General features: G+C 34.7%; 1 protein-coding gene across 6 annotated transcripts in view; it reads right to left on the reverse strand.

The window, feature by feature from the left end:
* CNTN5 (contactin 5) overlaps nt 1-27,726 on the reverse strand; it is a 609,082-nt gene that overhangs the window by 98,290 nt on the left and 483,066 nt on the right. For all 6 annotated transcript variants that reach the window (XM_071434213.1, XM_071434212.1, XM_071434206.1 and 3 more), the window contains 3 exons: nt 24,259-24,395; nt 22,619-22,748; nt 20,350-20,500 (listed from right to left, as the gene is read on the reverse strand). In XM_071434213.1, coding sequence (XP_071290314.1) covers nt 20,350-20,500; nt 22,619-22,748; nt 24,259-24,395 — 418 coding nt within the window. The remainder of the gene's footprint in view (nt 1-20,349; nt 20,501-22,618; nt 22,749-24,258; nt 24,396-27,726) is intronic.

A 27,726-nucleotide genomic window follows, 5' to 3' on the forward strand; every position in this document is an offset into this window, starting at 1 on the left:
TTTCACTTGCTTCTAGGTTTCTAGTTTGAAAGAGGAAACATTATAGAACTCAGTCCTGGGTACTGCACAGTCCAGGTTACAGCCTCATTTTTCTGCTAGTTTGGTTCACACAGCTCTCATTCACACCCCATCTGTTTCTCAGGGCATAATTTGGCCTCAGATCTTGTCCACAAAATCAGAGTTTCTCATATATCACCATTAATGTGGTAAACGGTTTTCATGACCCTTTGCCTGTCTATAAATCACAAGCTATGAAGATATTCCATGGTGATCAAATCAGTCAGTGGAAATTTCATTAAATGCAGTTTTTCAAGCTGCTATTTATAAATAAGGGGAATTAATTCTTTTCCTGCAGTAGAAAATTAGAGTATAGCTTACAATGATTTAGATGTAATTTTTCTGAATTGTACATTTAACTAAGAAACGTATTTATATCCTCTTACTTAAAAACAAGCATATCAACTCCTGTCCTGTTTTATGAAGAGTGTTTATCATTTAACAAGGATCTGATGAGAGCTTTGGCATACATCAGAGAAAATATTTCTATTGTTTTCATGTGTCATATTGACTATCAATCTCACTAATATTGCTCTATGCAGTATTTGTGTCTCATGACTAGCAACGTATCCTGGGACAAACTCACAGTGCCAACTTTTCTACACAGAAAGCATAAGCTTTTCATCTTGACTTCTGGATTTTAAATAATAAATTGCCTTTCTTCCACAAAGAACGAAACCTGCTTACATAAACAGCATTCGTTCTACCATCCTGCATCCTCATGTGGGAGCTGCCTGTGCTTGAGCAATGCCTAGCACAATGGATGCAAAGACAACGTTGATAGCAAACATATTATTTGCACATTTTGAAAGCTGAATTATTATATCTAAAAATAATTTCTTGGGAAAGAACAAATGCTATGTTATTTGTTCCTTTCCATCCAATTTTCTACCTCTGTTTGAATTATGAAATTGTTGGTCCTAATTCAGTTGCTAGAAGATGAAGTGAAAGGACTATAAATAGTTCAATTGGGTTTTGTTCAATACTTTTTGGTTAAAAGTTAGCAAACTCATGTTATGACAAGCAAGGTGGCTCTTTAACATTTGTGATCCTCTGACTTTACCTGAATTCAAATTTCACCTTATTTTTTCTTTGTCTGATACCTGTGAATAATTTACATTCATTTAAATATAAGATTTTTTTTCTCTGTATAGACCTGGGATAAAAATCCTCTGTGATAGTTCTAAATGCTAAAAATAATCAACTTACATAATATTCAGTGAGACATTTAAGGCTCTTCATCATGTTCTGGGCTCAGCTTATGAATCTTTTAATGGAAAATTGATATATCTTACAAAATGAGAAAGGTGCCACCTTGCAGTGCTTTAACTGTTTCATGTTTTATCAATTTCTGATGCAGTTCTCTGCTCACAGCCAGTTTACTGCTAAGAATGTGACAAGAGCAGCAGCTGGTAATTTGTCAAGACTCCTTGAGACTTCATTTAGTTGCTTCAGTAATTTTAATGCCTATCCAGAGTCCCTTGAGTAGAATCCCTCCTATTGATCAAAATTCTCCACTTGCTAAGTGCAAAATCTAAGTTAACAGTACATGGATAATAGTGCTGCAGAGAAATCTACCGCAGAGATCCACAGAGTGCTGTTAAGAACCTGGGGCACTGATGCTCATTTTTTCAATCACCCTGCTATGAGTATGAAAGCAGCTGCAGAGAAATTTCTAGGCTTCCAGAATGTGCATTAAAAGCATGGCAGATGTTTCTTTTTTTCTAGCAAGGTTTCAGCATCATACTAAAGAGCATTAAGCCACAGTCTACAATAAGAAGTTCCTGTCCTCTATATTTAAGGAGAAAGGAAAATGCTTTTGAAGTCCTGAATCAAGATTTAAAGCTGAGTGCATTTTTGTGCACTTTGTGTTCACTTAAGAACCACTTCTTTTGTTGGCAGAGCTGTTCTTGATCAATTCCTACAGTTTTTTTACCTTTTGTTCATTTTTTTGCTTGAAGTGTGTATTGTGGAAATATCAATGTAAACGTTGATGTTTGTAATATTACAAGTGAAATCCTTCACTTGCTTCTGTAATTAAATTGTTAATTTTATAATAAAGCAAAGGTTCATCTAGTTCAATATGTGAAGCAGTTTTGCCATTTCCTTTTTCATATGCTTTTAAGGCACAATAAATTCGATGATTTTTATACTTTCTTCTACATTAGGAAGGTATTTGCCTGATTTTCTTCTGGCTTTTACATACGAGTTAAACAGAATTTTAACATAATTGTCTGTGTTCAGAGTACCTTCCCTTCAAATTCTTCTCCAGTCCTTCTCTTAACCAAGCACTTCCCAGATGGGGCTGATGGGCAGTGTCTGCCTGCAGCCTCCTCACTGGAACCTTTGTTACTCTGCTCACACCATGTTTCAGGTTGATACTTTAAGAACTGCTGAGAAGCCCAAAATAGAGATTCATTTTACTTTGAATGCTGTGATCTGATAATACTTAGGCTCTGAAAATATTAGAAATGATATTTAAAATTAATCAGCTCCTAGGAGATGATTTCTTTCAGTTTGATCAGTTAAGGAAGTCTGTAAGTCTGAAAGAACTGCATGAAGTCTCAGATTTGGGTTTGGGAAGATATCTCTGAAATATTAGCAAACAAGAAAATGCCTCCTAAAATCAGGTCGATGTTGGAGACTATGGCATGGATTGAATAATAAATACTAAATGGTTAATGGAGGCATTCCTGAACATGATAGAAAATTGACTCTTTTTTTCCAACATTATTGCTGGATACTGGACCTGAGAAAAAAAGGTAGAAGCTCAGTGACTAGATTATAGATGAAACCTGGGGAAGCTACTCACTAGACAAAGGACTGGAATGTAGAATGAGATTTTTTTTATTAAGTTAAAAATACAAAAATTGTAAGAAATTTGTTTCTCAAATAAAGGCCAAAAAATAGTTCTGGGAAAGGGTACCATAACTAAGCTAGGTAAACAAACAGCTTGAAAATTATTACAGAAATTGGAAAAGGGGCTATGATGTAGGGAAGGTAATATACAGAAAGGTAAACTACACTTTTTTACACACTGAAATAAAGGATGCATTACATAGGGACTTAAATCAGGGAGAAAGAACAGCTATTTGGATCATTTGAAAGGAAACAAGATGAAGTCTCTAAACTTCAGTACTTTCTCACTTAATGTTCTTAAAGTAATGATGAACAGAATAAATAAATTTATAAAAAAGCAGGTTATTGTGAATAACCACCTGGAGATAATACCCAAAGTTATCCTTTGGCTTTACTCAGCTGACCTCATATCACTGAGAAACATTTGCCTTATGTACTACTAAGGAATGTGTTTGGGCTCTGAGTAGAAACAAGTTGTCCATGGGAAGAAGTGCAACTGAAGATTGGTCATCTGAAATAAATTCAAGCGATGTCTCAAGGTAAATAGAAACATAGATTTTGTTCCTTTACATAACTGATGAGCTGAAAAGGGTAATAGGAGTCCTTCTGCAGTAATCTGGAGAGAAGCTACCAGCAAGGTAGAGCTATCTAATGCTATGCCATTTGTGCAATCAATTTTCAGCCCAAATGAATGACAGGGCAAAAAACATGGTGCTGCTAGTTCAAAACTTATGAATATAGGCAATCTGCTTTTTATCTGTTCAGAAACCTGTGTGAATGGCAGTAAAGGAAATGCCATGTAAAAGTCATAAACAAATTCCCATGTGTGAGTTTAGCTCCAATGATTTGGTAGAACTCATTTTTCAATTTTTTATGTCTTATTTCCTTAAATCATACCTTATTCATGGAAGAAAATGACCTACATTAAAAAAAAAAAACAACAAAAAAACCAACAACAACAAAAAAACAAACAAACAAACAAACAAAAAAACCCAAAAAGCACATGCATACAGAAATCAACACACACATAAGGAAAAAAATAGTAGACAGGGTTAAATTAAAATTTATTAACTGCAGAATTAAAAGTTAAAAAAAATTGAGGATATAATCTGCAAATGAATGGTGCCCCTGGTTTTATTATTCAACCAGTGTACAGTCAATTTTATTACACAGTTTCCTACACTCTGGGGTCCTGTTGGAAGTGTCTGAATTAGTTCGTTTCAGTATTATGTTTTTACAGTGACAATTTTTTTCATTAATATTAGAGCAAATTTTATTCAGCTGAACAGGAAATCCATTGCTAAGAAATAAATGAATTTTAATAAATAAGGATCCACTTACTGCTGTGGTTGCAAGTATTTCCTTTTATAGGACTTTGTATTAGACACAGGGGATTCTCTTCAGTATGAAATCTGGATTATACTTTCTAGTATATGCTTTTATCTCTGTGCCACTTGAAAGTGCAGTTGAGGCATAATGCAGAAGTCAAGCATCAAGCAGAAATAATGTCTTAAAGGAAAAAGCACGTGTGCTTAAATTCAAGAGCCTGAATTGTATGAGTCTTTTAAGCTGACATTAGAATTTGGAAACGCTGTGTATTAATGGAATATCAAAGAGGATGTAAGATATCCCTGAGTGGGTAATCAGTGGACAACAAAGAACTATTGTATGGGTCTTGATCCTGAGAAGGGGCCCAGAATCAAAATGCCAAACAAAACACAACAACACAATTACAATACACTGTGCCTTGAATGCGAAAGTGAGGAAGTGTTCAAAACCTGATTCAAGATAAATTCACTACTAAGGGGAATCTGGTGATAAAAACTGTAGTTGATGTGTCTTTTGAATGCTGAACTTAGCTCCTGAAGTACTAGGAATTTTAAGTCCCCAGAAACACTGCTTTTCATCTGAAAAGTATTCAGTGCAGAGATAAAGTACATAGTACAGTTTATTCCTAATTAGCATTAAACACATAATAGTGAAAAACAGCACCTCTTGTGATATAACTCAGGTAATGTTATCACAGGAGGTCTTTTACTTCCCTTCTTTCTTCCCTAGAAAAAAAAATTTAATAAGTATTAGAATTCCCATTACAAGGTTGTCAGAGCAAAATTAGTGCATATTTTGCTCTGAGACAGGGATTTTTCAGAGCTTAGTGATGCATGAAATCAGAAAAAAAGAGAATAAGGAGAAATCCTTAAACAAGGAGATAGGTTGTCAAAGATTAGTCTGAAGCTACAGAGATGTCAGTCATGAAGTCTGAACTGTTTAGCATAATTTCTCCTGAATGCACTTGAGGTCTAAGGTAAATTAAAAGTATATCAATGTTGAGACTTTTAAAACTTTATTTATTAGAAAATTTGCTTACAATATAAGCAATTTCAGAGTTGAAGTGGATCCATATCTCAACTAGAAGCCAGTCACTGAATATTATGCCATTTATGAAGACAGAAAGCCAAGATGATGCAAGGCACTGATGCTGCCTTGCATCAGTACAGGGTCTTTATGTCCCAGAATCATGTTTGGCTCTTCCCTTAGGCTGCTGTAGAGTGACCACTACCTTGCACAAACCTGTCTGATGCAGATTCAAGCTTCAGGTGATCCATTTATCCTCCTACTAAGCCTCCCTAGAACTGAGCTGTAACTCACATACAGTATAATGAATTCTTTCTTTTCTCCTCTAATTAAATAATTGCAGGATCTTAGTTTATCCTGGATTTATAGTATGGGGTAATTAGAAAAGTTGATTTTTTTAGCTTATCTTTTCTTTATAAATATGAGGTAGGCATAAAATGAAGTGACCAGGAAAGTTATGAGAAAAAAAATAAGTTGAGAAAATGTTCCCATCCCAGCTGAGAAAATACAAATGGGCAATCAAAAATCATCTATAGGGCAAAGAGAGTTCCCAAAGCACAGCAAATGGGAACTAGCTGTTACTGATACAGTTCCCCTCTTCTTTTCAGGGCTTTTTCTGACATTTACTGGTGGGCTGCTATTGGTGAAGGTTGTCTTCTAAACTTTTGCTTCCTTCAGCAAAGAGGAGGCTTCTCTCGGTTGTTTTCTCTTAGGGAGAGCCCGTGTTTCTGTCTTCAGCCGACTGCTGTCAAGAACTGACCTGAGCACCTCTTTGGCTGGTGCTGAGAGGCACCCATGTACCTGTCAGGCTGGAGAGCCACTGCCACAGACCCAGGAGTTGTTAGTGCAGCAGTGCATGTGGACTGTGGGACATCAGAGAGGGCAGACAGGTGATTGACAGGCTGTTCTCAGAGACCCTGAAGAGACAAAACCCAGTCTATGAGAAACAAGAAATTAAGGTCAGCTAGAAACTGCCCTTGAAGGAATGGTACAAGGAAACTCTCAAGATGGGGAAGATTTGAAACACGTGATTTTAGGGAGCAGCAATCTTCCTAAATCTTGACTTGCAGGTAATTTACTCCTGTAGATCTGTAGCTTCAGGCCAGGCAGAGTGCCCTGGGAGCAGCTGAGGATGAGGAATACTCGTCAGAGAAGGGATCAAGGCCAGCTGATCCTGGGCCAAGCATTTGTGTAATGGGGCCTGCTTTGTGTGGGTGTGTGGAATGAATAGGTTACACTCTATTTCAAAAACTTGACCTCAGTGATATAAAATCCAGCTGGTGGCTGGTTACTAGCTGACATTTCTTACAGTCCTATAGAGGGGCTGCTGCTGTTTACTGGTCCTATAAATGTCATGTGCAATGGCAAGGACTGCATGCAGTAGGTTCACAAATGGATACCGAATGGAGAGGGTGATAGATATGTTGTAGAGCATGATTGTCATTCAGATGGACTTCAGCAGCTGGAGAAATGGACTGAGACAAACCTTGGTATTCTTATAAAGTTCTAAATCTGTAAAGAAGAGCTATAGCATGACTAGCTAAAAGCAGGTCTGCAGAGAAAGACCTAGGATCTTGGTTGACACCAAGCTGAACATGAGTCAGCAATGAGTCCCTGCAGAAAAAAGGCCAATCCCTTTCAGCATTAGTAAAAGGCAGCTGGCAGGTTCACAGCAGCAATTGTTTCCCTCTATTTGGCACTTTTTCTCTTGGGATTGTATCTGACACACTGATTGCATTGACATCCTAGTCAGTCCAGAAGAAATAAATAAAGATGTTCATGGGGTAAAAGTACACAACAAATGAGTAGAGCCTGGGGGAAAATTGAGGCTTTCTTCTTCAGCTTGGAGAAAAGAAGGTTAAGGATTTTTTTTTTTTAATTTCTTTTGAGTATATCTATCTATTGGAGAGCATAGGGAAGACAGAGCTGGAATTGAAGATACAAAATTTAAGAGATGAAAGATACAAATTAGAATACATGGCAACATATCAAGTAGCAAATATACTCTGAAAGGGTTCAAATACTGTAATGAGTTGACAAGACAGGTTATAGAATCTCCATTCATGGAGATATTCAAGACTGGCCTGGACAAACTCCTGAGAAACATGATGCAGTTAGTCCTGGAATGTTGGGCTAGATGGCTTCCAGAAACTGCATCCAGTCTCAATTATTCTTTAACCATCATGCTTTCCCAGAGCAGTGCAATGTGACAGAGCAATACAAAATAAAAGAAAGAAAAAGAAAATAAAGATCAATTAAAAAAAAAAAGGACGGTTTTGTGGGGTTTTTTTGTTTGTTTGTTTGAATGATGTTTTTACTGCCTAGCTCAAATCATTTTGCTTTGAACTGATGACTGTGAATGATTTGGACTTTGGATTATTACTGAAGGATATCAGGAGCCATTCAGAGCAAAGAAGTAACAGAGTCAGAGAAAGGAAGCTTTAAAAAATTGCTGACAATAAAAGAGTAAAAAGTACAAGTGTTTCAAAGTTGTGTAGTAATACATCAAAAAAATAGAAGTTGTCAATGAGTCCAAGAAATTTGTGGATATTGTGCTGGTTTTGACTGGAGTAGAGATAATTTTCTTTATTATGGGTAGTATGGGGCTATGTTTAACAGGATTTGCTTTCCCTGTTAAACTGTCTTTACCTCAATCCATCAGTTCTCTGGCTTTTACTCCTCTGATTCTCTCCCTGATCCTGCTAGTGGGGGAGTGAGCAAGTGGCTCCATGGGGCTGCTGGTTGACATGTTAATTTCTGTAGATAGGAGGGATAAAGAATTATCAAAATAAGCTGAAACTATTTGTAGGCTTATTTGGGCTCTTTCTAATATGGAACTTATTTTTTGCAATTTTTAGTGTGAGGAGAGCTGTCTTGAATTTTGCCAGACAAAAAAAGTACTGATTAATTTTTAGATTTAATTTTAGATAATGATAACTTTGCAGAAAACCTACAGATCTACAGAAAAGCTACAGCAAAACTTTTCAGTTCTAAAATAAAAAAAAAAATGAAGACTTAATGTTCCATGGGAAGAAGGGTTTCTTAAAAAAAAGAAGAAAAAAATACCACTTAGTATATGTCACTTGGCTTAGTAGTGACAAATGAACTATACCAGCGGATGTTCTTGGGGTTATGTAGTTGCAGTACATATTGAAGAGCTGAGAAAATTTTTGAGGATGAAAGTGAAAAGTGCATGAAATTGCAAAAATACCAGGGTAAAAATATGAGATTAATAAACAGTCACAGACAAAAGTCTGAGAGATTCCTTTGAAGAATTATTGTTGTTCTTGTCAAAGAGTAAGTAATGCATAGATCTGAGAAGATTGAAAGAGGTCACTCTTACAAAAAAAACCAAAAAAAGGGGTCATGAAATATCCTTCTGCTCAATGGTTTGAGAACTTTGCAAAACTGGAAAGTTTATGGAAGCCACATCAAACACTTAGCAGCTTCAGAATATGCCTGTTCTGATACCAGCATAACCATACTTCAATCACACAAAATCACCTTTTTACATTGGTACAATACCATATCATCACTTTTCAGACTATGTAATCAGAGAAATTAGTTCAATATGACCTTAAGTCACACACACACATATTAAAATAACAAACTTTTCTCATACAGCTTCTTGAGTTTTTATCCAAAACCTCCAAATTTATAATACTTTAAATATGTTTCAACTATTTTGGCACAGTTAATTTAATGATACTTTGGTAAAATTTGAATGATACATTTCCCACCTCTAGCTTTATTATATCTGCTGTGAACATAGGTGGAGAGCTAATAGTCAGTGAGCACATCTACAAAATCATGTTAGTGACTGGACAGAAATGCCAGGCCTCTGTGGCAGGAGAAAAAGAAGCCTACTAGATATATTAGGTCCAGTGAAGTGCTACAGATATTAATGTTGGTGCTAATTTTACTAAATATTTTTTAATAATTGGATTTAAATGCCATATTCATTAACTTAGAAGCTCTTACTTGTTAAATTTGAAAAACAGAAACTGGAGAAATTATTTTTTAAAAGGATTTAGCTAGAGGAAAGTGGAAGGGAAGGGCAAGGTTGAAGAATGCTCATTAAAAGCCTTCACAAATATCAAATGACTCAACTTCTTGCTTTGCTAGAACATTTTTCTTTTTCAAGGCTAGTCTACTAAAAAGAAGCCTCGGTATATTTTTAAGCTTCCTGTGTCCATTACTTTTATGATTTTTTTCCCTCTGACTTTCATTTATTTACTGTACAGAGAGTAGCTGTATACAGCCATTGAAAAGAAAAATGAGAAATGCAGGAATCTCAGATATAAATGTAGAAAATCTACTTGCATGGAAGTCACTAATATCAGAGTAATTTGATTTTCACTGATACTGATAATATGCCATTGTGAAATTCATGCTATACACAACTAGATCTTATTAGAGATAGTGTCTTTCCCAATGGTAAGTGAATTTGCAATTTAAAAGCAGTGGTAGATCACTCATGTTGTTTTTCATAAATATTGTCAATTTCTTGCCTACTCGCTACGATTTACAAGGGAGAAACATTACATTTAAAATTCTTTTAAATTAACCTCTTGTCTAAATGAGAGCATGCGACTGATACTGTTGAAATACAAGGAATGTAACCCATGATCAGCAATAGTGTGATACTGATTTGTGATACTAATTTTCATATTATTAAAAAAATGAATATTTGGGCTTTCTTTACAGATAAAATGGCATAAAATTTTCATGAGGAAATATGGTGTCTATTTTTCACAGTGAAGCAAATCTGAGCCTTGACAACAGCGGTGACTGAGGTTCTTCAGTATTTGAAATTATGTAAAATGCAAACAGGACAGATATCCCTTGTTCTGACCTAGAGTGTTTTTTTGCTGAATAATATATAGTTTCATTGCCAGATATTGCTTACAAATACACCAGTGAGACTGCTGATTGGATAGCAACTTTATGGTCATTTACAGATTGAAGTGTGTTCATAAAGTTAGGCAGAGACCTGAAGATCAATGATCTTGAGAGAGTCATTATCTTCTGTCATGACCATATGGATTAATTGTAACGTTGTTTTCTAGATTACTGTAACTAATTTTTTTACTAATGTAATTAGAAAGCCAGTTTCCACCATATTTTTTTTTCAAATAATGAATCATTTGTTAAAGTTTCTGCACAAAATTTAATTTTCTGCAAAATATATCTACTTTTTAAAAATATGCATAGACATTCTCCTTCTTTGGGACCAATTAGCACATAAATACTAAGAGTCCATTGATTTCTGAGACTGACAGACTGGAGAGTGTTAGAACATAATGTGAGAGAAGATGTCAAAAGCATTAAAAATTCCTCTTTAATTTTGAAATTTCATAATAAATTTCACAATAGAAGATCAAAGATCATTAAATCTAGATGCAATAGATGATAATCTGTTGAAAAACCACCCTAATTATTTTAGATTTATGACAGACAAGGAAGAATATTCCCTGTAAAGGAGATTTTCCAATTCCAAATGAATTCTGACAACCCATCTGTAGAAGATCTTTGTAGCCTCTACACAGATCATGGATGCTGACTGGTAGATTTAAAAAATATTAAGCATCACTCAAAATGCAATATGTGCTATGAGTTAAAATATATTATTGAAATACATGCTCATATTCTAAAGTCTGAAAAAATTTTTCAATCCAAAATATCTGGGCTCATATTACAACTTTCCCACAATGCCTCGGGAGCTCCTTTCACATTCTATTTTTTTCTAATTTAAAAATTTACTTGGTTCCTAAAGCCTTGAAACAGTTTGTTGCTGTATGGTTACATGTCACTGAGCCATAGAAATTATTACTTTTCTTGTGGCTAATTCAGTGATAATGCCCAGAGACTCTGGCTGAGGTGACTCCCATGTGCTGTGCCATGCTCTACAAGGATTATTTCTCCATCAGCAAGATAAATAGGTGTATTCCACCCACCACAGTGAAGTCAGCTATCACAGAAATGCCTTCATCCAATCGATGATAGCCTTTAAAACAGGGTGGCAGCATGCAGACAGTGTAGCAGGACTTGCTGAAACTCCTAAGATGCTTAGGGACTGCTTGGGACAGCTGCTTGAGGGAAACTAAAATCTAGCCAGGGACTAACTGCTGAATAGCTAATCTGATTGCATCCCAGTGGAATCCCAGCTGGGATTACAAGGCAGCTTTTCATTTACTTGTGTGGGTAAATCATCTGCCCTAACTGGTGCAAAGCATGTACAGGCAGAAAAATGAGAGACTGGGTGTGTGTGCTGTCCTGGACACTCTGCTGTGAGCTCCTCTCCCAGTCCCTGGCTCATCACTCCAGTCCTTCCTGGATGCTCTGGTATGTCATGACTGCATCTGTATGACCTGCTGACAAGGGAATGATCTAAAAAAATAAAAATCCAGACAACAAAGTTTAGGTGAAATAATGGGGCTATTTTTCACCTGAATTGGATTCCTGAACCATTTCACTGTAAAGCAAGAGGCCTGAGACGAGGGATAGAAATTTTGGCAGTTTGCCACCGAAACCACACCTAACTGCACACATAGACACAGAAAAGCAAGTCTCTTGCCCAAAGTCCACAAAGTACATATCATTTAATATTTCTGGGTTCTGGACTGTTTCCTTAATCCTGTTCTCTGTAAGCAAACATGAGTGAAGATTGAGAGTTGTTTAGGTGTGTGGCCACATCATCATGTTCCAAAAACTCATGCAATATGCTCAGTTAGTAAAACAATTCTGCTTTGGAACAGACTCCTTTTGTCAAGGGATGATCTTACTATTTGTTTTTACTGTTTAGTCAAGGTTATCATTGTTTCCCTTTTCTACTTTATAATCAGCTCTCTAAATCCCATTATGAGCCTGCCACAGATAAATTAGACCATGATTTATGCAAAAATTGAAAAGAAATGACTTGCAGAACTCTCTCAGGAAGATTAGAGTTTCTGTCATGAACCTTCCCTTTCTTAATGTCCTCGGTATTTTCTTTCTTCACTACTTTTCGATCATTAAATTTCCCCTTGGGAATCTGTGGATGAGTGGTAGCATGAATTTAAGTGTTTATATTCCCAAGATTTTTAGATGATGTTTCTTTTAAGGGCAAATGATGCTGAAAGTCAGAGTTTGAAGAGTCTTAAGCCAAGAAAAACCTTTAGGCCACTGAGATTTGTCATATTTTACCTGTGTGATGAACAAACAGGCAGCCATTTATAACAACAACAGAGAAATGAATCATAGTTAAAATCAAAATTCATTAACCTTTTGCTCAAATGATAATTAGTTGTCAGCAGATATTCAAGACAGAGACAGAAGATCAAATATCTTGCGTTCTCAGCAACTTAAAATGGCTGATCTGAGGTTTTACTTTTAATTAGGGCTATGGACTATATAGGGGATAGTTACAGTTCAGTAACTGAGTCAAAAAAAGGGGAAATGCAGTTTCATGGAAATACTAAAAAGCAAGATCCTACAGGGTGGGACTCACCTCCTCAAATATTAGTGTCTAGTCTGTAGGCTCCTGAAGAGGTGCAAAACACCCACATGTGCCTGATGGATATGAAAGAGTAATTTCGTAAGCTGCCGAAGCAGCTGGGTGGCAGTAGGGTTATTGTAGGGAGCTGTGTAGCTATTTCCACACAAATAAATCCTGCTTGAATTGAAAATTGGTAAGATGTGGTGGAACACTTCTTCAAACATCAAGCCAATGTGTGAAGAAGAGAATGTATTTCTAAAATGTAGACTTCAATGCACTGTTACCTAAGCATATAATTCTGATTTGAATCAAGACTTATTTCCCTAAAAAGAGTCAGCAAGTGCCTACACAGCTGTATATGAAGTACTGTAGATAGTACTATATTAAGGACAAATAATAAAACATATTGTCTTGAATCTTATTCCTGGAAAGAAAGACAGTTCAGAGAAGTCATGTGGAATCTCATAGCGAATACTTTACTCGGATACAAAAAGATAATTTTTTTGGTTTCTGTGGGAAATGTTACTTGTTTAACTAATTAGAACTTGCAAATAGTAATTTTCTTAGGATATTTAACTGGGGGCACAGAGTAAAGTCTTCAAACTGCTTAACAAATTGCCCCTGTTGTTGTATTAACCCTAGAGATATTTCATTACTATGAGGAAATAAAGGGTGTTCTTATGAAAAACTGGAATGGTAGAAGGCTGAACTACTCTGCTGTCTGTGTGGCTGATAGCACAAATGCAAGAAAGCTTGTGCCAAGAACAAGTTGAGCCTGGTGCAATTCAGGGACCAACAGACAAACCAGAAAATGTGATTCAGAATAATTTTCCATCCGTTTTATATATTCACCTTCTTTGCCTTCACAGTCCATATTTTCAGTTCAAACAAATGATACCAACCACAGTTATATAGAACTGAAATACTTTTGGAAAGCTACCACCATGATTATGAAGAAAACATATAATATATATCTAAGCTACGTGTTCATATTCAAAAGCATAACAGAACATGTACAAACCAAAGCACTTTACAAAACTGAATACAGATTTTGCCTATAAACTCAATCTTTTTCTTGCTGCTGCTCTGAAACACCTATATTTTCCTTTTTTGATTTTTCCATCATAATTAAGCTTAACAGCTATTAAAATAGGAACTTCAAATGGAAACACTGAAAGATCCTTAAATACAGTAGAATGAAGAGAAAAACTGTAATAAGAACCTGTCAAAACTGAAAAGGAAGGAGTTTGAGAGACCAGAAGACTGTAAAAACATGTCTATTTCTAAGGTTTTGAATGATGATATTTTTAGATTTAAGTGCTCTATGTGTTTCTGCTAATTACATAGCAAAGTGGGACAGATGAAATATCTAGGCATACAGCACAGATATTTCTATAGTTCAAAGATTTCAGTATTGACTTGAAGGTAGGTAAAAAGCAATAGCATCAGATTTCCCTGTGTCTTTGTATAATATTCGCATTTGGAATTTAATGTCCCTGTAAAAGATCACTTTCTTTTTCTTTTCTCTGACTTCTTTTACAGCTGCTGAATGTTAGGGAAACATTACTGAAAGAAAGCAAAACAAAGCAAGCTTAGTTCAAGGCAGAACTTTAGCAGCCTCAATTCACTCCCTCATGTATTGTTACATGCAGCTTGAACACTTTGTCCCCTCCAGTGTCTTTATTCTAAATTTAGTACCTATAGACAATACTTCTCACCTAATGAGCACTGTTTAGTGTTCTCCTGTTCTTCACAGGTCAATGTACTGCTTGCAATTTACCCACAGAAAAAAAAGTTTTCTCATAAAAAATTGTCCATATTTTTAATGTCCAGTACCTTCACAAATATCCATATCTCCCTATTTTCTGTATCCAGGAATATTATTTGTAGTAAGGGAACAACTGTCAGAGCACTTATTATTAATATCTAGTACTTTGTTGTTCAATTTATAGCTTCTACAGGCTTCACCATGGCTGCAAATCCATCCCAACTACCTCAGGGCAGGCACACAGTAAATGAAGAATATGGCAAGCAGAGAGTAACTTTGCAACATGGCAATACACTCTGGGAAGGTTTCGTATGGGGAAGTGACATCTCCATTTTATGAGTTTTGGTGGCCAGGCAGGTTTGGCACAGACCCGAATGGAGAATTTCAGGTGTCATGGAACATTGATAGAAACTCATTATATGGCCATATTTTTTTACAGATCAGAGCCTCCCAGCTGTTAAAGGCACTGATCAACTGATGCACACACTCTGAAGGGATGATGCAAGCAGATATGTTCTCAGTGGTGCCCTGTGACAGGACTGAGACAATGGGCACAAACTAAAACACGTGCAATTCCATGTAAACATCAATGCTGTTTAAATATTAAAATGGTTTTCTTTGTTTGTGTTTGAAATTTTTTTGGTGTTTTGTTTCGTTTTGTTTTACTGTAGGGGTGCTTAACTCTAGTAGGAGCAAATTTCCCAGATAGGCTGCAGTGTTTTCCTCCTTGGAGTTACTCAAAACCTGACTAGACATGACTTTAAGCAATCTGCTCTAGCTGACACTGCTCTGACCCTGGGAGTGGACCAGGTGCTATCCAGAGCTCCATGGCACTCAGTGCTGCTCTGTAATTTTTTTTTATCATTCAGAAAAAAAGGAAAGAGTTTTTTCCCATTTGCAATCAATGAAATTACCATTGTGATTGTGTATTGCAATAATAGAGATGTTGAAGTTTTGTCCTGGCAAAACCCAGTCTATTACTTTCAAAATATCTGAAATTCCCTCTGCTGCTTAACATACCAAGTTTTCTCATCTTATGTAAGAACTCCTTCAAACAGAAGGGGAAAAAAGGAAGCTAATTGCACCATAGAAAAAGTGACTGATTTGAAATGGCAGGTGGAGTTTTGCTACCATTTATTTTCCCCAGAGAAAGACTTAGTGTATTTAGGTCTTCAGCAAGAATTAATCTGGGACACAGGTGGATCAATATGAGCAATTACACAGTGGCCACAGAGAGACTGGCACTATGCTGCTCTTGGTGATCTGTGGTGAGTCTGACCTTCAGGGACTGTTAATGCTTTTCTGCACAGCTCATTCTGTGAGGTGAAGGAGAAAGCTTAGACTGCGCCTCTGTGCCATATGGGAAGCACAAAAATCCATAAACACAGAACTACATTACCAATGAATACATAGGTATTAGGTCATCCCCATATTTTGTTTTTTGTTTTTTAGATTAAATATTTATCTGCACACAAATTACGGTGTAAAACAAAGAATTATAATTTGAGAAACTTCAAAAGGAGAAGAAAAAAGGCAAAATAAAGCAGCACAGAATTGGGAATAGGAAAGTCCTGCTCCCTCAGTTACTGATTTGTTGGTTAAACTGTGTTTTTTAAAATGATTATTAATATTTTTATTACTTGGTAGTCTTAATAAAGAAGGCAAAAATAGGGAATAAGGACAACATTTTCACTTCTAGAGTGCTTTCAAATGATTTCATTTTGACTAAATTTAATGGATATGTAATGGAAATAATGAGCTAGACTAAAAATTTAATATAAGTTTAATTAGGAGAATATTTTAGTTATATGAGAAAGCACAAAAAACAGATAAACAAGGACTTATTAGACTTCAACACTTTTGACTCCTCAGGTGTATCTGTTTAAATATCAACTGTAATCACCACTACAAGGCAATCTAGAAAATAAACAAAATTTTCTTTAAGAAAATGAAGAAAAAGTGATTACAGCTCAGGTAGTAATGGCTCACAAAAATTTATGCAGTTGTAAATCATTATAAAACACCTGATGCCTGAACACAGGAACTTAAAAAAAAATTTAAAAGTGTTTGCTCTGAATTTAATTGTTAACTCTGTTACTAGAACTCATGATTTATATTGGTGCAACTGACACTGAATTCTGGTCTATTCTAGTGTACATGATAACATTTACGTCTACAAAACATCACTTTTGTTGCTTTTTTTTAGTTTGATATGTAAGTTAAAAAATGTTTAATTATGAACAGGCTTCTGGATGGCTTCGTGGTCTGGAAGGGCTGGGTCTTGGTCTTGTTTAGAAGCTGACACTAAAGTAGTAAGTGATGGTTTGATTCCACTTTAGGAAGTATCTGATTGAAATATTTTAGAAACTTCACAAAAATATATTTTGGTCGCTGAACTCTTGCCCAAGGGTCTAATTCCTCCTATTTAGGTTCTAAAGCAAAGTTCCAATCAAACTGTTTACTAAAAATAAAAGCAAGAACTTTTTTTTCAGACTTTGGTCCCAATATAATCCGCTTTCCTATAAAACCAAAGCTACTTATGAACAAAAAGATTCCAAAGTTCTTTACAAATTTTTGTGGATGAAAATATTGTTCAAGTCAATAACCAGAGCATACCTTATCATAGCCTGCCATAAATGAGACACAACCATCTACCAGCCTATGAGAATCAAGTACTGAGACAAGTTGTTAGGAAAGATAGCTATGAATTTTAAATATTGTGAGATGATGAATGAAAATATGCAGCTTAAATATGTTCTATATCCAGACCACTGATATTGGTATTGTGCTCAGCTGTATTTTAATTCCAAAATAGAAGTATAACAACTCCCTTCCTTAAACTGTTAGGTGAAATTGCAGATGAAATTATCTTTGTTTGAATGTATTAATGACTCACTGAGATAATGATATATGAAAGAGACTTGAACTCTGTTCAAATGCTGATCATTAAATGTCTTGTACCAGTAAGCTTCACAGACTATGCCTTGATCTTTGGAAGTTCTAGTCTTCTGCATAAAAGATCTCCAATATAATATATTTTATTTAATTTCTTTTGCATCAGTTCTAGATCTTTATCTCTGGTTAATAGAATGAATTGTAAACACTTTGGAAACCTTATTAAATAACTATCTTTTTATAGGAATAATTTCATCATATTTTAATATATTTTGAGATTGTAAAACTTGGAGCTGTGTTTTTATCAGCAAATGACTGATGTATAATAACTGACATAACTGAATATCCTGATTCTTTTAGATCTATCTCATAGACTTGACACTCATTTGGAACTCAATTGAAAAACCCTGTTACAATATGCATACCCTTTCCTAAAGAAATCAAATTACCTGGCTACTCAAAATGATTTCTGGGGATCAAGCCTATCATAGCTATACTATGAATTCGAAGGGCTTGACCTGGATAATTTGTTTGAAGGTAAAAGAGACCGAGAAATGAAGCTAATGAAGGCATTCCACAGTTATGTTCCCAAGTGTATGGCTTTCCAATGACTCTGAGGCTTTCAGACTGCACTAAATTCCAGGAGCTTAAGCCAAGGTCTGACTGCAGTGAGGACTGTAGCCAGCCATGAGTCCCACAGGAACAATCAGCCTTCTCTTCAGTTATCTATGGAAATGTCACTAGACGTATTTCTGTCAACCAGCTTTTGTTGTATAAAAAATACCTAAGGAGCAACAGAGTTTGGAAGACATGGAATAGATAAGAGCATACCCACTGTTCAAGTGAAATTTTTTCTTTGCTGTGGAGGGGAAGGTCTCTTTTTTATTGATCTTGCCAAAAGGATCAGATTCCTTTGCTGGGCTCACAGACTTCACAAAACTTAAACACAATGTACACTTGATAGCCACAATTTAGAAGAGAAAAAAAATGTGACAGAAAAGAAGAAAATATATTATGCTGTTCTGTTCTTGTCCTTCCTTCTTACTTAACCAGAATGTTGCTATTTTTTGCTATTTTTAAAATTGATTATTATTTTGTTTTCTCTAAGGACTTAGTAGTCAATGAGAACTCATCAGATGACCGTACCTAATTAGTTTTTTTTTCCTAGGATTTTTATCAACAGACTATGAAGAAAGCCCATTTTTAAAGTGTACTGATATGTTTACAATGTTAGTTTATTCCTTTTTTAAATGTTTAACAGCGTTCCTTCCTTCTCAGAGCCTCCAAAGCATGGAAACACACATATTATCTTCATTTATTTACACTTCCTTTCACAAATCACAGTAGGCTTCCTCACCTTCTCTTAAAGAGACTCTATTATTTTTGTTTAGAGTATACTGTATAGAGACAGAACTAAATTCCCTTGAAACTGATATTCCTCTCATGCCCACCCCTCTAAAAACAGTAGATGCAGGGAGGCTCATGTAAATAACACATGATAATCCTTGAACAGCTGACTAAAAATTAAGTTGAATGCAACCCTCTTTTTTCAAATATCTGATATAGTTCAACCAGCATTTCATTTTCCACATTTCATCATTTTTTGTTCCAGCCTCTGTTTAAACAAGCAAGTATCAAAATCTACAAGTACCAAAAAAAGAAACTTCAGATCTATTGTCGTAACATTTTAACTTCGGAGTTAGGCTATGTTTGGACAGACATAAAGTACTTACTAAAATGCTTTACTGGTCTTTGATTAAAATGTGATTTACACGTGGTGATCAGAGAAACCATAGTGAGTTTTGTGGAGATGGGAGGAAAAGGTCATGTAGTGAAAAGTATCAACTGTGTAGGTAGAGCATAGAGACATCAGTGTCACAATATTTGATATTTTCAGCTCCTTAGTAATATAAATCTGTCATATTGTCAATACAAATGATACAACTCCTGTTAGTAAAATGTTGTATGTAATACTGTTATGCTCTCTCCCCTTCAACAAAAAAAAAAATCAATATGGTACAAGAAGTTACCCATTTTTCCTTCTCAGAACAAAACAAATTTCATGAGATGAAAATACAGCACACTTGAACAAAATAGCTTTGGCAGCTAATGAGGACAGATGCACTCTACTGCTTCCCTCAGTGTTGTAAAAATTCAAAAAAAGGGGGGGCTTGATTTAATCTTTCTGATTATACTACACAAGTCATTTTAAATTACTTCATTCACATACCACGTTACCAGAAAGAGGAAAAGATTGCTCTTTGTGCTTAAAGACCATGTGCAGAGTAGCAAAACTATTCCAGTGTACAGATAAGTAATCTTGTAAAGTGCAATTACATCTGGCATTTAACCTGCAGTGCTTAAACTACTTTTACCATACAAAGCTGGACAGAACTTATTTAATCAAGCATAATCTGTTAAACAGATGTACCGCTGAGTACAGAAACTACCAGTATAATTAAATCCTATAATGGAATTATATTTTCCTTCTCTGAATAATTTTAAAGCTATTCTTACATAGACTTCCATTGTGATCAAGCTGTAAATCTGCCTTATTAAAATTATTTCAAATGAATAAGCACATTTTATGTCTTCCTGAATAGTTTGACCTTTATGCTTTTGATACTTTCATACACTAGATTTGAAGTACCTCTACAAAATAATTGAAAGGTTTTTGAAATTAGTAACAGAAAATAGAGACAAAACTCCACAAACAACACCTTTTCATCTCTCTACATCTCTGAACAATGTTAAGATTTTTCATTTCAATATTGTGGAAACTATAAAGTCACTACTGTCAAACAAATCAGCTTGACAAAATAATTATGCCCTACCCAGGCTAACGTTCAGCATGTTCTTGTCACTTGCTGCATTTTCATATCATATCACAGAATCCAACACGCAAACACAATTTTAGTTTACTGAACAAACTTCTGACCTCTTATTCTCCCTTAACACTTTGTCGCCTTTCTTCCAGGTGATAGTTGGCTTTGGAGAGGCTTCCGGCTTGCACTCAATGACAACTTCTTGGCCTTTGGTAACAATTATTGTTTTCCTCATTTGATTGAGTGGGAAAGTGGGAGCTGAAGCTGTTAAAAAGAAGTAAGTTAACTCTACAGAGAACAATCAGAGCCTTCTGTTTCATTGTGTTCTAAGAGAAGATTAGAAAAATACATTTGGGTTTGGGAATAGAATCTCACTTTCTCTCTTTGAAGTTATTATGTCAAAGTAAAAAATTTACAAAACATTTGAAATCAGCAGCCAGGATTACATGGTAAATTTATAACTTAATCCAGCTACAGATTAATGAGAAATCTTTCACATGAGCAGATTAAACTACTTGTGAATTCAAGCAACTTTAGAAATTAAATAATGCAAATGTTTTAGCTACACTTTTCCCATCTTTTCTTTTAAATCAAGAACTTGTTAGAGGTAAATAGTTCAAAATGAAACAAAGTTTTAATTCCACACCAATCCAAAATATACTCTCTAGAGTTAATGCTTGCAAAGAATATTAGTGTTAGAGAAATTTGATTGTTTTCACTTATATTTGTCTGAATACTGGGAATTTCAATATGAGAACTTCTTAATAGAAGACATTTAACCATGTCTTGTTCTTAGTATTTCACTTTTTCAGAATTCCCATTTTACAAACAAAAGCTAAGATAATAAATGCATTAAAAAATGTCATTAATTACTGCAATTTCACACCAAGAAACTACATTAGTTCTCAGGTGTTTGACTGCATTTTCCTTGAACTACCTTTGTAATGTCAAAGGTCTCTACCTCAGCTATCCCTCACCTCAGGTACATCTCAGATACACAGGGACATTACACTTTGTAGCCTCAAATATGTAGGATTTTCCTAGCATTATTTTGGTTAACTCACATACCAGAGATATTTATATGCACAATTTATTCTGTTCTTTTCCCTTTGGTAAGGCAGCAAATTAAACACAACTGTTTCTTTAATTCAATATTATGGTTAAAATTTAACATGGGTACAATCTTACAAGTGAGAAAATGAAAAACTAATTTTACTGCAGCAATATACAGGGTCTATTTCTGATATTATAGAACATCAAAGAAAGTCTGCAAGTACCTGACATACTAGGTATACCTATTTTATAACAGATACAAAAAACAAAGCCAAAGAATGCTGTAACCTGTAGGTTTGCTGACTGAATCACAAATGACCAAAAAATGTGATGAAAAGAAAACAATCACTGGCCTTGGTTTTTAACTTTATGGCTATAAAGAAATGATTTCATAACTTATCAGTGAAATTCTAATGTTGGTCAGCTAGGAAATAGCTGAAATGTACTAGAAAGGTTATTTACCAAAAGAGCCAAATGTTAGCTGAAACACAGTATATTTCTGCAATTTTAGCTTCGTTACTCATTTGACTGGGAGTTTAAAGGAATGATTCTCATGTGCAGGTCTAATCTCTGATAGGGCCATTAAACAACTTTGGTGGACAACTTTCTTCCTGCTACATCATACCCTGATAGAAATGATCTTACAAGTCTGTCTTAATCCTCTGGAAGGGCACTTATCACTATTGTTCCATTGCATGTTGCTACAGTTTGGTTTAAGGAAAATTAGAGTGTTCAAAAGTTCTTCAGTTTTTTCTTCATTAACTGCTTGCTTCAGCTTTTGGATTATGACATTTTTATCATATTTCCAGGTAACACTATGTAGTGTATTTGCTTTTCTTTGGAGGATATTCAGCCAAATATGTAACTGATATTATTTAATTTGGTTTGGTGATTTCATAAGAAGTTTTTGAAAATAAGATCTTGCATAATTATCTTTGAATAATGGCCAAAGTAGAAATATTAAGTTAATTCTAACAGAGATTAAAATACATTTACTTCCTCTAAATTTTGTCTCTGGCACATATGTTTGAGGGAGTGAAAAATATTTTTCCATTTATTTGAACTGTAATAGCTTTATGAGAGAAATATTCACAAAATTCTATGGAGTCAGTTATGCATGAATGACAATTTTTGGTTAACAGAAGGCCCAATGCTCTCTGGGGCAATAAAGGACTCACCCACACATAAGTAACTAGAATAAAAAGAAACCACTTTTATCTTCTCTGCTGTTTGGACTGGCAGAAGCTGTTTCTTGTCACAACAATCTAAGAAAAGAATGAATTCTCAAAAGGGGAAAAAGGAACAACTTATTCTTTTCCAAATACTCACCTAAAACCTTCAGCTCAGCACTGGCATAAATCGTACCATACTTATTTTCTGCTAAGCACTGATACATTCCAGCATCTGAGACATTCACACTATGGATCATCAGAACACCATTAATCATCTCAATCCTGCTCTGTAATGGAATTTAAAAAACCATTAAAAATTATTCTATAAAAGCAAAAAGGAACTGGAAAATTGCTGTTATTAGTTTAAGGTGAAGCAAGAGAAAACAAGCTTCCTTGGGCTTACCTTTATCTTGTTATACAAGAAATTACAAGAATAAAAAGTCAAAAAATATTTGACAGTAAATATTTTCAGATAAATTCACTATATTCAAAGTTTCCTTTATTCTGTTTGTTTGTTTGTTTGCTGTTAGCCTTACATAATTTTTAAAAGCAGCTCATCCTGGGAACTTTAAGGAGGCAAGAAATAATTTGTGGATGTAATGTGTCTGATGATCTTCAAGTACATAGCAAATTTTTTGGTCTCAGTAATGGTGCTATTTTCATAAAAGGAGATCTATGAAAGATTGCTTGCATAAGTAAGAACTAAAGGGTCCAATTACTCTCATCATTAGTACAAATTTCTAATTTGAAAGGCCACCTAGTAGAAAATAATTACCACAACTGGAAGAGAAGGGACATCAATAACAGTTTATGGAAGGGAGTATGTAATGAAGCTATAGTATGAATAATTTGAACTACTTTAAAACAACTCTAAGTTTCATTATAACAGTTGTTGTAAGTTAAAATTGATAAGGCATAAATTGTTTGGGAATGCAGAGGAAACTGTGATAAAAAATTCACTTTGTTGTAAGCCCTCACCCATCTCAAAGTAAAATTCAATTTTAAATTTCAGAGCCTGGAGAAACTAATGGTTTGGAAAATCAGAGAACCAAAAAGTAGAGACATTTAAATTGCTTCAATTTCAGCACTAATAGCTCCATATAAAAAGGCAGAAATGAATAGAGTAGCCTTATTTTCAATTCCTCACAGCTTCAAAAGTAAACTGTTTATATGTTTCTTTTCTGGTTGTTTGCATAATTGGTTGATGTTCCCAGATAGATAGAAGGGACATTTGCTGGAAAGGAAGACATTACATCTTTTATATTCATAAATCCATTTTGTTAGTTCATTTGCAAATATAGACATTTTCTCCCAGAATTAAGAAGCTAGCTTTATTTTAATCTGGGAAAATAGATTAAGTAAATTTGCAAAAATTTTCATTACTCCAAAAAATTTGAGACTATAAAATTAAAAGGTATTAGGCAAAAGAACCCACATGTGAGATGATTCTTTGATGATGCAGTGAGAGAAACAGAAAAATGTGAAATAAAAGACAGACCGTGCCATCAGTGGTCTTTAAAAAAAAAAAAAAAAAAAAATTATGTCTAATTCCAAAATATATCAGGTGATTGTAGTAAAACACTTTACATTCTAGGGGTCTTACACAAACCATTTCAATGATCTTCATGATAAATTCTGTTACTTTCAGAGAACAGATTGAGTTGAAAATGTAATGGTCATTACACTTTTTGTGTTAGCCAAATAGTAATTTCTGAAGAACATTTCTATACTTTAAGTGACTTTATCTGAATGAAAAGAGAAGCACCCAACATAGAGGTGACTCCTTGTCTAGTGTACCTGTGGCCAGAGAGGAACTCCATTTTTCAGCCAGCGATAAGTGGGCCTTGGCTTTCCAGTGGCTTTGCACTCCCATCGGAGCTGCTCTCCACTGTCTAGTTGGGTATCATTGAGCTTCTCCACCCAGTGAGGGTAGGCTGCAAGGAAAAATTGCCATGTTAGACTCAAAGATTATAAATAAAACAGTAAGTTCTCTAGGGGATGTGCAAAGACCAAATCAATTAAAAAGCTTAAATTAATGATCTTTACAAGACTTATATTACTCTCAGAAAAAAAATAAACTAAAAAAAAAAAGGCCCAGATCAAAAGAGACAGTAACAAAATTAACAAACTCCAAACTTTAAAGGAAGAGCTGTAATGGTATCAGGTAGTAAGCAGTAACATAACCAACAATAGAAACCTGCCTGATTTAATAAAGTCCAATGGATTAAATTGTAGTACTATGTATTATTGGGTTCATTATTCCTGAATTTAAGACAAATGTTTGGTAGTCACAATAGAACATTTAATGATTCACAAGACTTAGGATAGTTGAATTGTGGTAAGGAGGTTAATTGCCATAGGCTGTGTTTCATGTACTTTTCTCAGTTTACAAGGAAATCAGTATTTATTTATATAGGAGTGATTAGGAATTTAGTAAGGTATTTGCATATATTTTTGCGTAAGTGTCTTAAGTTTAACTCATGTTTCAAGGGAGAAAATGCTTTTAACATATTTAAGCACAAAACCCATGAGATTTCTGTCATCCATCAGGAGCCTAAGTTACACAGAAATCAATCATTTTTTTAAAGGCAGACAGTTGATAGCTGTATATGTGATCACTAGTACCTAACTTTCATTAAATAATTCATCAAAAAACAAAGAATATGCTTTTCAGAGAAGTAGAACTTTAATGTGGCAGTCAATTAGCTATTTGTAGGATCTTATAATTTGGAAAACATTATATGAATCAGTGAGAAACTGAGAACTGATATACAGAAATAAAAATGTATGCTTAAAAGCCAGCTTTTGGGTTTCATACTGTAGCCATAACACTTTGTATAACACAGAGGGTGATAGATGACAATAATTAACTTAAGGATATCAAATGCTGGTAAGGGATTTTTTTGTTTAGCTTTGTTGTTGTTGTTGTTGTTGTTGCTGCTGTTTTTCCAAATCATAAAGAATAAATAGCTAAAAGGCATAGCCAAAAGGATGTAAAATTCTGCATGGTATGAACAGAAGTCCAGATCTGTCATAACAAAGTCTCTGCTTCAAATGACAGATAATTGATAATGTACTTAAACATGTGGAATTGAGTTTAAAAATAAATCTTTGATTCTAGCTGGCATTTGACTGGTCATCAATCAAAGACGTGAGAAGATATGAAAAGGCACGACAGGTGCCTAACTGCTTCTAGCTTACATCCTGTGCATGGATGATAAAGAAAGTGAACGAGGTGTCTATCATTCCTAAGCAGGTAATAGTCTACTTCAGAGTCCCAGACCAGACATCTGTCAGAAGCTGGAAACATTAGAAGAAGTATCACACACTTCCTTTTTGATAGAGGAAAACAGAGAGATTGACCCAGCCCCACTCCCAAACCCAAGACAAAAAACTTCTGCTTTCTTATTCCTCTTATTACAGTCAAGGCAATGCATGAAATCATCTACATGTGCTCTGCTGTGCTGAATTTCTTCTTTCTGAAGTTATAATAAAGTGTCCCACAAAAATCTGCAGAAACAAACAGGTTTTGGGAGTCCCTGTTTATTTGTTCTCTGTTGTCCTAAAAATATAATTTAATTGCATTTTATAGTTGATGTTCTCATTTTTAGTGCTTCAATATGCAAAGGAAGCATGCTGAGAATGAATTGCTTCCTTTGAAAAAACGACATTAATATGATTCTGGAAGATGAGACAGTTAAATGTATAGCAAAAAAGTAATAAAAGACAGCCTGTGGTACCATAAAATCATGCAGTTTCAAAGAGGAACTAAGCTGTTCCTATTTATATTTACTTATTTTCATTATTTGCTTTTCTGTAAATTTTACTATTTGACCCAAAACATATATAGTCTCACATTTCTATGTGGAATTTGAGCTCATCATGAATTTGAGTGTCCTGGAAAGGATATGCACATTTTTAAACTGAAACAAAGCTGCCTAAGCATGGCTGCAGACTTGTCCTCTTCAGAACCGCTGTTCCCTATCCTTTTTCTGTGGCTGTCTTGCTAAAAAAGTTGTGCCACAGGTTTTCTTCTGAAACTACAAACTTGCAAATCACAGTGGCATGACTGATTGGTCAGAACAACCTTTTTCCATTAGTAGAGGTATTTCTACTCTAAATTTTCTCCTTGTAGCCTAAGTGGCCTTTGGAGTCACGTTTTTCAAGCTGTTGACTTGCCATCAGTGAAGGCAAGATTCCCACCCCTTTGAGAATAAAGTAATAGGTTGATGTAGCTGAAATAGAGCTAAAAGCATGATTGAGAGAAATACTGTTCATCACTTTTTGGCTTCTATTTGTCTCTATGTACTCCTTACTTTATCACAGAGAATTCCCTCTCTGCTTGTTAGCAAGGGTCACTCCCCATAAAATCTTAACCCTTGTTCTAAAATCTCATCAGTACTTTTAAACTTGAAGAATTTAACTGAATGTACAACCTCTTACTCAATGTAACATTTTTGGGCCTTTTTTTTTTAACATAACCCTGATATATGTGTATGAAAAAAAAAACTTCATTCCATAATCACACTTTATTTTAATTAGAAAATTTGGCCAGATTTCAAAAGTAATAAGTCCTTTTTTTCTTATAAATGAAACACTCTTCTTGGGAAAAAGCAGGTGTCTGCTTGTTTTTTAATCTGTCCAATGAAGAGCTTTGGGTTGAATGTGAGAAGGATTTTGCATTTTAGTGTTCAGTAGTCTTTATGAGTGCTGTGCCAGAGCTCTATACAGTATTTCTGAGATTTTTAAGTCACCATCCAATCCGTGATTTATTTTATGCTGCATTTCTTCACTTGTTTATTCAAGGATATCAGAATGTTTATGTTTTGTAAACATAAATTTGAAATAAATCTGCAAGCTTACAGGCAAATTTTTAAATTGTCTATGCAAAATGAAATTAAGGTGAAGAAAATTTAGATTATTTCTCAAAATTTTAAGCACTTTTTGTCTGAGACAAAATAAACACAAAATTTTACATAGACAAATAATTTAAAATAATGTTCTAAAATGTGAATAAATACAGAGTTTGGGAAGAAAAAAATTTATTTTCCTGTATATGAGATTAATTGGGAAGAGTTAAGCAGAAGAAGCATATTAAGAAAGATAAGTGAGAAAATCAAGAAAGAAAATTTTAAACTAATTTCCTTTTTTTACTACAAAAATCTCTTCTCTTGCCAGTTTAACTGTGTAGGACTAACCTGTAGTGGCAGGGGTGGACTTTTTTCCCCTTCAGTTTTTATAGGGAAGTAATTAAAATAGATTTTA

The sequence above is a fragment of the Agelaius tricolor genome, unplaced genomic scaffold, assembly GCF_023055355.1.
Source record: "Agelaius tricolor isolate 1412-34295 unplaced genomic scaffold, bAgeTri1.0.p SCAF_9, whole genome shotgun sequence".
Lineage (NCBI taxonomy): Eukaryota > Metazoa > Chordata > Aves > Passeriformes > Icteridae > Agelaius > Agelaius tricolor.